This window comes from Cinclus cinclus, chromosome 11, assembly GCF_963662255.1.
Source record: "Cinclus cinclus chromosome 11, bCinCin1.1, whole genome shotgun sequence".
Taxonomy (NCBI): Eukaryota; Metazoa; Chordata; class Aves; order Passeriformes; family Cinclidae; genus Cinclus; species Cinclus cinclus.
The window spans coordinates 1,551,580-1,565,759 of NC_085056.1; the positions used below are offsets into that span (position 1 = coordinate 1,551,580).

Here is a 14,180-nt window from a genome sequence, read left to right on the forward strand (position 1 = left end):
GGTGGGGGGGGGGATCAGGGACCTGCACCCCAGCCCCCAATAAATGGGGTGTGGGGGCTCTCCCTGCCCTTTGCTGGGACAGAAATGGGATATAAAAGCAGCTGCCTGGGCGTCAAGAATCCTCAGTAACCTCTGGCCTATCCCTGAGGAGTGGCACCTGCCCCAGCAGTTCCACAGTGGGATGGGAGTGTGTCCCCTGCTGTCCCCAACTCCTTCAGCTCTTGCTGGACTCCTGGTTCTCCTGGTCCTGCTCCATCTCAGCTCTGCAAGGGATGGACACTGGATGGACACAGCCTCAGGGCTGAGCAGGTGGGGAGGTGCACCTCAGCCCTGGTACCTGCGGATCCTGCGCTGGCCCTCGGCGCGCACATAGGGTGGCAACGTGTCAAGGGGACCCTGCACGAGAGGGTTTGTGAGCCTGGGGACCCCCATCACCCCCGAGAACCACCCCCCTGCACGCCAAAACCTCACCAGCTCCTTGAAGGTGAGGCGGCAGCTGTAGCACAGCAGGGGGATGTAGGCAGCTTTGCTCTCAACCCTGTGGGACAGGGACACTCAGCGGTGCCACTGTGGAATCCTGGAATGCCCCCCTAGCCCATGTACTCACCCTGCTGCTGGCTCCTCCAAGATCAGTGTGGGCTCCAGAGCCAACTCCTCCTCTGTAAGAGCCAGGGGGTCACTGAGGGGTGCACTGAGCTGGTCCCCAAATCTCCCTGAGCCCCCCAGTGCCCTCCCCACTCACCCCCGTCAGTGTCCAGGCCACAGAGGCAGAGGAGGCAGCGCTGGGACTCGCTGCTGGCCTTGGCTGGTTCTGGACTCAGCTTCTCCCCGGTCCTGCAGCCAACACAGGGTGAGTGGGTGCACCCCAATCCCCCCACACCCCCAATACCCCCAGAGGGAACCCCCTACCTGTACACGGTGCTGATGGTGGATGGGAACTCCTCCTGCAGCCCCAGCAAGAAGCGTTCGACCAGCTGGTGGATGCTGGGCTTTTCCCGGTGCTGTGGGAGCCAACAGAGAGGGCAGGGCAGGACTGGGGGGTCCTGTCCCTGCTGTGGGGACACAGAGTGTGGGCTTCCCACCAAGGGACCCCCCTACCTTGGTGAAGAGGGGTGGCACAATGACAGTGGGGACGCTGAAGAAGTGGTTGTAGAAGGCGATCTCCTTAGCTGTGTAGTCCCGCATGGGTCTCACCACCATCACGTCACCGTGGCGCTGGTCCGTGAAACCCTTTGGGTGCAGGGCTGCCAGGGGACTGTGCCACCACCAAGCCATGCCTCCATGGTGGCATCGTGTCACCCCTTGGGTGTGGGTGCCCGTCCCCAGCTCACCGTGTCCACGGCAAGGAAGGCGCCACGCCCCAGGGAGAGGTTGGTGAGAAGTTTGATGGCCACGCGTGTGAGGCTCTCGCCCATCATCACCTTGGCATAGCCCCTGTCCCGCGCTGTCTGCACGATCAGGTGGGTCCTGGGGATGAGGTGACAGCAGATCAGAGCCACCCTGCCCACCTGGCATTGGTGCTGGCACGGGGCAGGGTCAGTCCCTCACCGCAGCATCTCCAGCAGCTCCTCCCGTGCTGTCGCCGTCCCCACGGCCTCAAAGCTGCGGAGCAGCTCCTGGGTTTGGGCAGTGTCCGGCAGGCGGGGGCTGGCCGGGGATCCTGCTGGTGTGTCCTCGGCGCTGTGACCAGCCACAGAGGTGCCACTGTCCCCATCCTGCCGCTGCTGCTGGATGAAGCTGTCCACAGCCTTCTTGTAGGAAGGGCCAGATGGGCAGGATGTGCTGGCACGCTCTGGCCCCGGCTGTAGGATGGATGGGGGCAGCTCCAGAGCCTGCAGGGCAGAGAGGGATACAGGGGGAAGTTGTCCAGATGTGTCCCCTCACCTCAGCACCTGCCCCCATGTCACCCCACTACCTCCTCCAGGTGGATCAGGTGGTAGGGGAAGCCGGTGGCCTGCAGCAGGGTCTCCATCTGGGCCAGGGTCTGCTCCCGCTGCTCTGGGCTCTGCCTGCGCACGGCTCCCTCTGGAAGGCAGGGGGACAGTGCCAGGGCTGCTGTCACATTCCCAGCCCTGTTCCTGGGTTAGCAGCACCCCAGCCCTGGCACAGTGCAGGAGACACTGTGCTGGGAGTTGGTGATGGAGCAGGGAGTGGGGCTGGGAATGGGGCAGCAGGACAGGGAACAGACAGTGGGGCCAGGAAGGGGGCAGGGAACAGGTATGAGGGGCAGGGAACAGGGAACAGGGAACAGGCAACAAGGCTGGAAAGGGGAGTGAGGCAGGGAACAGGCACCGGGACAGGGAATGGGCTGGGAATGAGCAGCTGGACATGGAGCAGCAGGAGGGCTCCCTCACCCTCAACGTAGACGAGGCCAGGGACGAAGCGGAGTCTCTTGGCCGCCTCCCGGCTGAGCCCCTGGCAGAGGTGTGGGGTGAGGTGGGAACGAGCCACGCACCCCCCGAGCCCCTCCAAGCCCCCACTCTCACCTCCTGCACCTGCCGGACCATGGCACTGGAGGCTGGGCCCCCTGACACTGCCAGCAGCACCTGTGGGGACAGCAGGGACAGTCACCGGCCCTGGGGCCACCCCTGGCGGCTCTGTCCGGGTCCCCCCTCCCGGTACCTTCTCTCCTGGGAAGATGACGCGGTTCTTGCCCAGCATGGCACGGAATTTGTGCACGAAGTACTCACGGAAACAGCCCCTGGGGACAGGGGAACTCCTGAGCTATGGCCTGTGCCAACACCCCCACACCCCATGTCCCCACACCCCGAAGTCCCCTTGATGTCCCCGAGACCAGTGTTCCAGAAAACAATGTCCCCAGGCCCCGACATCCCAGAGATCCAGTGATCTTCATGAGCCACATGCCCAAACATTATTGTCCTCCCTCTATCCTCAAAACTCAACGTCCCCAAGCCTTGATGGTGTTTGGCCCCAATGTCCCAAAGCTTGAAGTCTCCAATGTCTCCAGCCCCAACATCCCAATGCTCCAGACACTCAATGCCCCTGAGAACAACGGATATCCCCAAGTTCCCATCTTCTGAAGACTCAGAGATCCCAATTTCCGATGTCCCCAATTTCTGATGTCCCCAATCCCCCTGTCCCTGCCCGGTCCCTTACCGGCAGAATGGGTCCCCGACGCGGATGACGAGGGCGGCCGTGCCCTGCCCGCACTTCATGCAGCTTCGGGGGTGGCTGTGGGGACACGGCCGGTCACCGGGGACACCGGGGCCTGATCCCCGGGGGGGAGGTCCCGGTCCTCGAGCAGCACTAGGGATGTTACCGGGGGATACCGGGAACGGGGGATCAGAGGTGACATTGGGGAGTACTGGAGGGATACCCAGGGTAACACCAGAGGCAGCCCCGGGGGACACTGGTGAGATACCGGGGCAGTACCGGGGGGACACCGGGGCGGTACCGGGAGGTGCTGGCGGACGCACTGGGGAGGTACCGGAGGGAGCACGGGCGGGATGCCCGGCGGAATAGCGGGGAGTATCGGAAGCGGCCCCAAGGCGTCCATTCCGAGGTCGGACCGGACTCTCACCTGTCTCCCGGTGCGCGGCGGCGCCTCGGCGGTTCCGTGTCCGCCCCGCACCCGGCACCGTCACCCGCCGCGTCGCACATGGCGGCGCCGCTCAGCCCCGCTGGATTCCGGTGTGTCCACGTGAGTTCCGCTCGCTCACGGTTGGTCCTGCTGAGTCCCGGTCGGTCCCGGTGGATCCCGGCGACTCCCCGGGGGTCCTGATCGGCTCGGGCCCCGCTCGGCCTCGTTCGGCTTCGCTCGGCTCGAACTCGGCTCCGATCGGCCCCGCTCGGCTTCGTTCGGCTCCACTCGTCTCGGACTCGGCTCTGCTTGGCCTCGTTCGGCCCCGCTCAGCCTCACACTCGGCTCCGCTCGGTCTCGGCAGGTCCCGCTGTGTCCCCGTACGCTCCCGTCGCGCGGTGATGACGCGACGGCGCAGCTCGGTGACGTTGCACCCGCCCCGCCGGCCGCCGCCGCCGCCGCCATGTTCCGGAGCCTGCTGGTGGCGGCGGCGCAGCGGCCGCAGGGCCCGGCCGGGGCTCCCCGCGCTACCCCCGGGCCCGGGGCCGCGGCCGAGGCGCTGGAGGCTCAGTTCAGCTGCCCCATCTGCCTCGAGGTGTTCCACCGCGCCGTCGGCATCGCGGGCTGCGGGCACACGTGAGACGGGGCCCGGGCGGGGGCGGCGGGGACCCCCGGGCTGATCCGGCCCCGGGGACGGGGGGGATGCGGGGCTGGGCGCTGTGCTGGGTTCCTTGTGGGCTCTCTGCCCGGTGACCCTAGCCGGCACCGGGACCCCCAGCCCATACCGGCCACAGTTCAGTACCGAGACCCTCGTACCGTCCCATACCAGCATCCTCATCCCATCCCTTCTACTCGGCTCCCAGACCTGGCTCCTGTCCCCAGGACACCCCAAACACTTGTTCGCGTGTCCCCCCAGGATTTCGGGGACATCTCGATCCCTTTTCCCATCTAATTTTGGGGGCATTCCCAAGGGCCTGTGGCTTTGGGGCTCCAGCACCGCCTCACTCCTGCTTGCTGGGGGCGATCCCCGACCCTTCCATGATCCCCCCTGCTCGTACCCGCTCCCCTTGCAGTGACAGAGGCTTTGGGGTGTTTCTTTTCCTGATCCTGGTGGCTGGAACTGGAGAGGAGGGGCCAGGAATACCAGGATTATCGGATTTTGGGGACGGGACTCTTTTGCCTCCTCTGGGCTTCTGGGATTCCTCAGCCCTTGGATTCCTTTGCTCCTGGGGATTCCAAGGACCTTGGAATGAGGTGATCCAGGCTCCTACCTGGCTTGGATACTCAGCGCTGACTTGGGCTGCTTTCAGATGCAGCCTTGGAGCAGTGGAATAGTCTGTGCTTGCAGGGAGCTCCCTGGGGACTCGCCTGCTCCCGTCTCCCAGTTCTCCCAGCAGAGCCCTGTGATGCCTGGAGAGGCTGATCTGGAACAGAGGCTAGACAGTGTTAAAGGAATAAAGTAGGGATTTGTTAAAAGGCCTTCAAAAGATGCACCTTGGGCAGTACAAAAGCCTGGCCGTGGCTCTGCCCAAGATAGACCCCAGGTCACGAGCTTTCACACTTTTATAAGTTTTGCTCCATTTCTACATTGGGGTTCATGTCCAATCCCAGCTCCAGGTTCTGCAGTCCCATCCTCCCAGATTTTCTCCTCAATTCTCTGCTGTTTGCACTTTTTGGGGCTGAAGCTGCAGCGGTGTCCTTGGTTCTGGGGCTGCAAAAGGATTGTTTTGTGTGACTGAGCTGTGAGCAGAACTTGTAGTACTCGATAGGAAGTTCAGAGTCGCACACCAAGGTAGTACAGAATCTGGAAAATAAAAAAGCTAAAACTTAAGGTATCACCTGGGTTTTTGGGGTGTTGGGAGTCCTGGGGAGCAGGGTGCCCTGCTGGGGTCCTGCTGTCCCGGGGTGCTCAGGGCCGCTGTGTGCCCCCAGGTTTTGTGGGGAATGCCTGCAGCCCTGCCTGCAGGTGCCCTCCCCTCTGTGCCCGCTCTGCCGCGTGCCCTTCGATCCCAAAAAGGTGGAGAAGGCTTCCAGCGTGGAGAAGCAGCTCTCGTCCTACAAGGCTCCCTGCAGGGGCTGCAGCAAGAAGGTAAAGTTGCTTGTCCCCATTGTCCCCGTTGTCTCCATCCTCCTCTGGAATGTGTCCAGAGCTCGGGAAGGGGCTGGGGGAGGATCAGCTTGGAGCAGACAAGGCTCAGGGGGGACCTTCTGGCTCTGTACAACTCCCTGACAGGAGAGCACAGCAGATGAGGGTTGGGCTCTGCTCCCAGGGCACGGGGAGAGAACCTCTGGGGATCCCTGCTGCCCCAGACCTCCTTCCTGCAAGCTGAGGGGTGGTGGGTGCAGCATTCCCACTGCTGTGGGTCATCCCCTATGGACCAGAGGTCACTCCCACCTCAGCTGAGCAAAGCCAGCTCCTGTCCTGGCTCCTGGCAGGTGTTCCTGCACCTCCAGGAATGTTTCTTGTCCTCCTTCTCCAGGTGACCCTGGCCAAAATGCGCTCTCATGTCTCATCCTGTGCCAAGGTGCAGGAGCAGATGGCCAACTGCCCCAAGTTTGTTCCAGTTGTCCCCACATCCCAGCCTATTCCCAGGTATTTCTGTGCCTTGGATAGGGAAACGTGTCCCTCCTTGCATGCCCTAAAATCCAGGTGTGTTTTGTGCCTTTCCCTGGGAGGAAGAGCAGCACCTTTTCCCTCCTGGCACTGCTGCTCTGGGTTTCGGAGCGTGGGGTGGGATGAAGGATCCACCAAAGCAGGGAGGTGGGGTGGGAAAGGGCTGGGCTGGCTTCTGCTGTCACAGACCTGTGCTGTGTTAGTTTGGAAGGAGTTATTCCAGCCTCCCCTCAGATCTGAGCTCATCCTTGCTCTCTTCAGCAACATTCCCAACCGCTCCACGTTCGTGTGTCCGTACTGCGGAGCCCGGAACCTGGACCAGCAGGAGCTGGTGAAGCACTGCATGGAAAACCACAGAAATGACCCCAACAAAGTGGTGAGTGATGCTGGGATGTGTGTGATGGCTCTGGAAATCCAACCACCCCCGGCTGATGCAGCATCCCAGGCCAGCAGCATGGATGTTTATGGAAGCACAGCTGGTTTAAATCCCTTTGGGAGGTGGGGAATCTGTCTCTGCTTTGCTTGAGGCTCCCTGGAATGAGCTGCCTCCATCCTTCTGTTCCTGCAAACCAAGTGGTGCTGGATTTCCTCTCCCTGTTCCCTTTGGGTTGACCAAGGTGGGGAGCTTGGGATCTTCAGCACAGGAAGGATCTGGAGCTGTTGGAGTGACTCCAGAGGAGATCACCACGTTGATCAGAGGCATGGAGCAATTCTGCCATGAGGAAAGGCTGAGAACATTGGGATTGTTCAGCCTGGAAAAAATAAGCTTCAGGGAGACCTAATTGTGGCCTTCCAGGACCTTCAGGAAAGGTGGAGAGAGGGTATTGGCAAGGGCCTGGAGTGACAGGGGCAAGGGGGAATGGATCCAAAATGCCAGAGACTTGGTTTGGGTTGGATATCAGGGAGCAGTCCTTCCCTGTGAGGGTGGGGAGGCCCTGGCACAGGTTCCCAGAGAAGCTGTGGCTGCCCCTGGGTCCCTGGAAGTGTTGAAGGCCAGGTTGGATGGAGCTTGAAAGGGGGATACCCTTCACCTCTCTGGTGCAGGTGCCACCATTCTGTGTCTGTGCCCCCACAGGTGTGCCCAGTGTGCTCTGCCATGCCCTGGGGGGATCCCAGCTACAAGAGTGCCAACTTCCTGCAGCACCTGCTCCACAGGCACAAGTTCTCCTACGACACCTTTGTGGTGAGCATGATCCTGAGCCAAAAAAGGGGCACTCTCCCTCCCTGAGTTCTATGCCAGGTGGTGAAACCAGCCCTTCCCATCCTGTTGGGATGGGGACACAGGGCACACGTGTCCCACCCATGACACCCCCACACCCACCAGGTTGTCCTCACGCACCAGGAGGAGAGGGAATTGTTCCTGCGCTCCACAAATTTGTTTTTTTCCATGAAACCCTTCCCCTGAGGAATTCTAACACAAAACCCCTTTTCTTGGAGGTTTTGGGAGGAGGGGGTGGGACCGGCCCAGTCCCAGGGTTTGGTGGGGGGTCTGGTTGTTGCACATGGAGGTTCCTTGACCCCTCCTGTGTGGGGGGCAATTGTGAGACTCAGCCTTTGCCTCAGGGGAGGCTCTGTTCCCATTTTGCTTTTATTGGATTGATGTCAGGGAAAAGAATCTCCCGGCATTTACAGAGGAATATCCCAACTTCAGGAGCTGTGTTGGATAAACCCACCCTGGAGCTCTGCAAAAATCCATGACCTTGCTAAAAAGCTTCACCTTTTGGCCTCAGCCTGTGTGGATGTGTTCCATCTCTCCTGCCAGGTGGGAGATTCCACGCAGGACAGGGATGTGGGCACAAAGGACACCCCAGAGAGCACGGGTGCCATTCCTGGGATCTGTGTGCCAGAGGAATGGGAGCTCCATGGCACAACCAGGAGCAGGCAGGGCTCCATGGGGACAGCGTGCCCTGGCTGTGCCAGCTCTCCTGAGCTCCCCTGTTTGATTTTCAGGATTACAACATCGACGAGGAGGCAGCGTTGCAGGCAGCCCTGGCTCTGTCCCTCTCGGAGAACTGAGGCTGATCCCTCTCCCTGCGCTGGCTCCTTCTACACACTCTGGGATCCCTCCCACTGCTGCTCTGTTCCCGCTGCAATTCCCACCTTGTTTAAGAAGGTGGAGCCTCTTCAGTTGTCATAATGAGTGAGCAGAGACCTCTGGAGAGAGGAGCTGGTGCCACAGGGCTAGGATCAATCCTTGGATAGGAATTGAATATCTGTGTTGAGAGCATATCCCTGTGTCCAGATCTCTGTGTTACTAGCTGCTTTTTGGCACACTCGTCCCTGCTCTCTGTTGCAACAGCATAGGTACCTGAAACTGATAGATTGGATGCCAAACACCCTAATTTGGGACTGGAATCAGCCACATCCTTTTAAAAAGGAGGAAGACAGAACAGAGCATCTTTTTTTTTAAACTCTCCAAGGATTTTTTTCTAGAGATGTCAGACTGTCCTGACCCCCATGCTGGAGGCTGGAGCTGCCTCCTTCACCTGAATCCCGGGATGAGACTGAACAGTGGTTCAGAGGAGCCCTCGAGGATGGCATCCAGCATCCAGGGAAACCCTCTCCTTCCTTGTTTTGTACCGGCTCTTGGGATACCAAATCTTTGCCTTTTTCTACACGAAGCAGCACGAAGCCTTTTCCACGTTTTCTAGAGCGGGGTCAGAAGCTGTTCCCCTTCACACTGCAATATCTGCCACCCGGGACAAGAGTATTTTTATGGAACATTATTAAGAAAGTTTTATTTTTTACACAAATAACCCAAGCAAATGAACACGTGGATTGGGAATGGATCAGGAGGCAGGAGCTGGATCCCGGAGCGGCGGGTGTCGGACTCTGAGGTGGGGGGGAAATGCAGGGATCTTTCTGGGACATCCCTGGATATTTCTGCGCTTTTCTTGGATATTTCTGGACCTTTCCCTTCCCTCACCAGATTTCCTCTGCCTGTGAGGGAGCAGGCAGGATGGTTGTGCCATGCTGGCACTCGGCAGGAGCAGCTGGATTGGATCTGTCCATGGAATGTCTGTCCATGCAGGATCCCGGCCCCAGCACCGAGCTCCTTATCCCCCAGAAATAAGGGATTGCATCTCCCTGTTGTAATCCCTCCCTGGGAATGGGGCACTGTTGATCCAATGTGCTCCACAGAATCGTAGTGATCCTCCTGCCCCTTCCCCTCAGCCCTTCTTCCTCCCTGCTTCTGGAGTTGGCTCTGGAGGGCTGGGAGAGGCTGGGAGGGAGATGGCACTGGCCATGGGATGAGCCTGAGGCTCCCAGTGGTGGAGTTGAGGTGATTCCTGAGAGCCTTTCTGCAGGATGTGCAGGGAATAGAGGTGTGAGAGGCCTCCTCTGCATCTCCCTGCTCGGAGAATTCACGAGCTTTATCCAAAACCTGGCTCCAGCTCTGCTCTAGCAATACTGGCTTGGATTTTATTTTGATTTTCATAGTACTGGATGATTTTGGGATCTGCAGCCCTGTGAGGAGCCTGCAGAGAACACTCAGCTCCCCAGGCAAGGCAGGGAAAGGGCTGGAGCTGCCCTGCTCCCCTTCCAGGAGCCAGGCCAGCAGGGAGGGATGAGACCTTCTCTTACCTGCCCTGCATTGCTGGCACCTGGAAGGTGTTCCTCGTGGGATGGAGAGCCCTGGCATCTTCCAGGAGGGTCACAGGAGCTTTTCCCTGTCCTGTGCTCAGCTGGGACCCTGGGCTGCTGGAGCAGCCTCTGTGAGAGCTCCCTGCTTCGGGGCCAGCACTGCTAACCTTGGGCTCCTTCCTTCTCTCCTGCTTTTCCTTCTCCTTTTTGCCCCATAGAGACAGAGGAGGGGCAACAAGAGCTGCTTTTGTAAAGCACTTTAAGGCCCCGGCTGTGAGGGGCCGTGCCAGGGATCCCTTCGTGCCAGGGATCCGTGGATCCCACCGGCCATGCTCGCCACTGCATCACCGACCACTTTTTTGCATAATTAGAACTTTTAACTAGCCGTCCTGTTTTTTGAAGAAGAATTAACTCGATGACGTATTTGTAGCAAACCATTTTTCTCAATAAAGGCAGTTTCATCCACGCGTGGCCTCCGCCGGGGGAAGCACTGAAGGGATGGTGGGAGCACTGGGATCCATGAGCACTGGGGTGTGGAGGTTACAGCGAGTTTGGGAGCACTGGAGGTGTCCTGGGGATACTGGGGCCATGCTGGGGGGACTGGGGCTACCAGGGCAGGGGGCTGCAGGGGATGGAGCGGTGCGGGGAGCATTGGGAACCGGGCCGGTACCGGGAACACGGGGAAAGGACTCGGAGCAGCGCCGGAACCACCGACAGAGTCTGCGCATGTGCGGTTCTTGCCAATTTCAAAAATGGCGCCCCGCAGGCCCTGCCCAGCGCGCTCGGGGGGCGGGGCCTCCCGTGGTCCGATCGCTGCCATTGGCTGTTGGGAACCGGGTGCTGAGCCCTCGACCAATGGTGAGGCGGGATCCTCCGCACGCCACGGTCACGTGTGCGGCGCGGGGGCGGGGCCTGAGGGCGGCCGGCGGCAGCGATGGCGGTGGAGCGCGGACTGGTCATGGCCACCTGCACGGCCCCCGTGAACATCGCCGTCATCAAATACTGTGAGTGCCAGGGCACACGGGCCGGGGCGGGCTTGGCACCTGCGCGGGGGGCACGGATCCCGGGCTGTGCCGTGTCCGGCTGTGCCCTGCCAGGTGACACCGTGCCGTGCCGTGCCAGGCCGTGCTGCAGAGTCCCTGCTTGCCGTGCAATTCCTGGCCGTGCCAAGCTGTGCCATGACAAGCCAGGCGCTGTCATGCCGTGCTTTGCTGTGTCCGTCAGTGCCATCAGACTGTTTCATGCCATGCCATTCCAAGCCGTGCCATTCCAAGCTGTGCCATGCCATTTCAAGCCGTTCCATGCCATGCTCTCTTTCAGGGGGCAAGCGTGACACCGACCTCATCCTGCCCATCAACTCCTCCCTGAGCGTGACGCTGCACCAGGACCAGGTGGGTCAGCATCAGGTTTAGGATCAGGATCGGGTTTAGGATCAACTCCCCAGTCATCCAGGGGTACTGAGTCCCTTTCCCTCTCTCCCCACAGCTCAAGACCACCACGACAGCGGCCGCCAGCCGGGATTTCACCGAGGACCGGCTGTGGCTCAACGGGAAGGAGGCGGACGTGGGGCACCCACGGGTCCAGGCCTGTCTGCGCGAGGGTGAGCGTCCCCTTCCCGCGGGTGTCCCCGGTGTCCCCGGTGTCCCCGCTGTCCCCTGACCCTGCTGTTCCCCCCAGTGCGACGCCTGGCCCGGAAGCGCCGCGGGGGCGGGGAGGACACGGCTGCGCTCAGCCTTTCCTACAAAATCCACATCGCCTCTGAGAACAACTTCCCCACGGCCGCCGGGCTCGCCTCGTCCGCCGCCGGCTATGCCTGCCTGGGTGTGTGCTGTGGGACCGGGCACGGGGCTGGGGGTGTCCCCAGCCCTGCTCTGTCCCCTCCTTGGTTGGGAGGGGTGATAGGGATGTGCCCTTGCTGTGACACGTCCTCTGCCTGTGGCAGTATGGCATGGAGGGCGCTGGGAGGGAGCGATGGGGTGGCTGGGTTGTTCCCTCTGTGCACTGACTGGCCCAGCTCTGGTGGCACTGGGAGGGGTGACAGGGGTGTCCCCTCTGCCTGTCCCCGCAGTGTCGGCGCTGGCCCGGCTGTATGGGCTGGAGGAGGAGCTGTCCGAGGTGGCCCGGCGGGGCTCGGGCAGTGCCTGTCGCAGCATGTTCGGGGGCTTCGTGCAGTGGCAGCGTGGGGAGCGCCCCGATGGCACCGATAGTCTGGCCCTCCAGGTGGCCCCCGAGACTCACTGGCCGGAGCTCCGTGTCCTTGTCCTGGTGGTGAGGGGCTGGCAGGGGATTTGAGTGGGATTTGAGACTCGGGGTGCTCAGGAGGAGCTGTGTCCCACTGTCTGTGTCCCCCAGGTGAGTGGGGAGAAGAAGCCGGTGGGCAGCACGGTGGGGATGCAGACCAGTGTGGAGACCAGTCCCCTGCTGAAGGTAGGGGGACAGGGGACTCTTCCTGCCCAGGCAGGGACAGGGTCCCCTTTCCCTTGGAATGAGGCTGGAGGGTGTGCAGTGTCACCCAAAGGGTCATAGTGCTGAGGGTGTCACCAAATTGGGGGGACAGTGACCTTCCTGCTGTGGGTATCACCAAATTTGGGGTGACCACAAGCCACCTGTTGTAGATGTCACTCAATTGGGGTAGCTGTGACCCTCCTGCCATGGATATCACAAAACTGGGATGGCCACAACCTGTTTGCTGTGGTTGTCACTGATTTTGGGATGACCACGACCCGCCTGCCGTGGGTGTCGCTGGAGAGGACTGATGGTGACCCCCCTGCTGTGGCAGCACCGGGCAGAGGTGGTGGTCCCCAAGCGCCTGGCCCAGATGATGCAGCACATCCAGGAGCGGGACTTTGAGGGTTTTGGCCAGCTGGCCATGAGGGACAGCAACCAGTTCCACGCCACCTGCCTCGACACCTTCCCGCCCATCTTCTACCTCACGGACCTGTCACGCCAAATCATCGCGCTGGCACATCGCTACAACGCCCACCACGGCCACACCAAGGTACCAGCAGGGCCCCGGGGGTGTCACAGCACCGTGGGGACCCTTCCCCAGGTCCCCACATCCCCACAATGCCACCACAGGTCGCCTACACCTTCGACGCCGGCCCCAACGCCGTCATCTTCGCGCTGGCCGACACCGTGGCTGAGTTTGTGGAGGTGGTGAGGCGCAGCTTCCCCCCTGCCACCAATGGGGACCAGTAAGGGAACCTCACTTCTTACTGGTGGGGCATGGGGAGGTGGTGTTGACGCAGGCAGTGACACACTTGCCGTGCCACAGGTTTGTCCGGGGGCTGCCCGTGGGCTCGGCCACGCTGTCACAGGAGCTGGTGGCTGCCGTGGTCACTGAGCCTGTGCCAGGGGCTGTCCAGTACATCCTGCACACCAAGGTGAGGGGATGGGGGGTTGGGGGAATGTGTCTTGGGGGACATGGCCTGTGTGGTGGGGTCTGACCCCATCTCTGGCCCCAACGGGGTGGTGGGACCCCACTGCTGTCCCCAGGGGTGTCCAGGACCCTGTCCCTGTTCCAATTCCTAAGGGAGTGTGTAGCACCCTATCCACATCCGCAAGGGTGTCTGTGGGACCCCATCCCTGTCCCCATCCCCAGGGGCTGTAGGGCCCTGTCCCCATCCCCAGGGCTGTGTGTGGGACCCCATCCCTGTCCCCATCCCCAGGTGGGTGTGCAAGACCCGATTTCTGGACATATTCCCACTGGCACCACCCATGGGGTGACCTTTTGGGGTCCGAGGGGCCCAGAGCATGGGCGGCCCTACATGACCCTGACCCGTGTCCTGTCCCACAGCCTGGCCCTGGTCCCCAGCTCGTGGATGACCCCAGCCAGCACCTCCTGGGAGCGGATGGGCTGCCCCGGAGCCGTGCCTGACCCCGGTGACATTCTGGAACAGCCAGGACACACCGGGGGAACTCTGCTGGTGCCACCAGCAGGCCTCAGGACCCTGAGCCACGCCTGCTGCAAAGCTGTCCCCAGCCCTGGGGCAGCATGTGACCCCGGGGCTGGCTTTTTAATCTTTTGTAAGGGAATAGAGGGTTCCTGGTTCCAGTGCTGTTTTGGGGTGTCGGGTTCTGTGTGTGCTGCTGGGGGGGAACAGGAGATGGGGACAGTCCCTGGGACTGATCCTGTTCCTCTGCACGGCCCTGTCACCCCGCATGACCCCTGTGTCCCTTGTGGGGTATCTCCTGTCCCATATGCCCCCAAGGCATATGTGTCCTTGTGTCCTTCCACATGGCCCCGTCCCTTGCACATCCCACATCCCGTGTCCCCTCCCTGTTCCTTGCAGGACTGATCCCGTCCCCATCCTTCAAATGTTCCAGCTGCTGGGACCGATCCTGTTCCCCGGCATGGCCCCCGATGTCCCCGTGTCCCTGGGGCTGATCCCGTGTCCCCGGATCGTGCTGACCCTGTCCCTCCGCGCCAGCCCTGTCACC

The 14,180-nt window shown here is 61.3% G+C and overlaps 3 protein-coding genes across 5 annotated transcripts; 2 read left to right on the top strand and 1 right to left on the bottom strand.

Moving 5' to 3' along the window:
• Positions 1 to 127: 127 nt before the first annotated feature.
• CTU2 (cytosolic thiouridylase subunit 2) lies at positions 128 to 3,925 on the bottom strand. Of its 2 annotated transcripts, none has more exons than XM_062500288.1 (15): positions 3,542 to 3,925; positions 3,118 to 3,192; positions 2,623 to 2,701; positions 2,487 to 2,546; positions 2,355 to 2,415; positions 1,916 to 2,025; positions 1,549 to 1,832; positions 1,332 to 1,467; positions 1,099 to 1,230; positions 910 to 1,001; positions 743 to 834; positions 608 to 659; positions 472 to 538; positions 338 to 396; positions 128 to 263 (listed from the first exon to the last, which is right to left on the bottom strand). In XM_062500288.1, the coding sequence occupies exons 1-15, from the start codon at positions 3,619 to 3,621 to the stop codon at positions 215 to 217; spliced, it is 1,428 nt and encodes a 475-aa protein (XP_062356272.1). In that variant the 5' UTR covers positions 3,622 to 3,925; the 3' UTR covers positions 128 to 214. The 2 variants fall into 2 exon arrangements, with proteins under 2 accessions (XP_062356272.1, XP_062356271.1); XM_062500287.1 differs by having other exon boundaries at positions 3,118 to 3,267.
• Positions 3,926 to 4,004: 79 nt separating this feature from the next.
• Positions 4,005 to 8,384, top strand: RNF166 (ring finger protein 166). Its single transcript, XM_062500021.1, has 6 exons — positions 4,005 to 4,177; positions 5,474 to 5,630; positions 6,022 to 6,134; positions 6,417 to 6,531; positions 7,231 to 7,338; positions 8,106 to 8,384. The coding sequence occupies exons 1-6, from the start codon at positions 4,005 to 4,007 to the stop codon at positions 8,169 to 8,171; spliced, it is 732 nt and encodes a 243-aa protein (XP_062356005.1). The 3' UTR covers positions 8,172 to 8,384.
• Positions 8,385 to 10,669: 2,285 nt separating this feature from the next.
• Positions 10,670 to 14,106, top strand: MVD (mevalonate diphosphate decarboxylase). 2 transcript variants are annotated; one of them, XR_009933535.1, is made up of 11 exons: positions 10,670 to 10,744; positions 11,061 to 11,131; positions 11,226 to 11,340; positions 11,418 to 11,561; positions 11,809 to 12,008; positions 12,093 to 12,167; positions 12,520 to 12,738; positions 12,819 to 12,934; positions 13,015 to 13,123; positions 13,537 to 13,766; positions 14,033 to 14,106. XR_009933535.1 is itself a non-coding variant. In XM_062499980.1 (10 exons), exons 1-10 carry the CDS (start codon positions 10,675 to 10,677, stop codon positions 13,615 to 13,617), a joined length of 1,200 nt encoding a protein of 399 aa, XP_062355964.1. In that variant the 5' UTR covers positions 10,670 to 10,674; the 3' UTR covers positions 13,618 to 13,794. The 2 variants fall into 2 exon arrangements, 1 of the variants encoding a protein (XP_062355964.1); XM_062499980.1 differs by lacking the exon at positions 14,033 to 14,106 and having other exon boundaries at positions 13,537 to 13,794.
• The last annotated feature ends 74 nt before the right edge of the window (positions 14,107 to 14,180 follow it).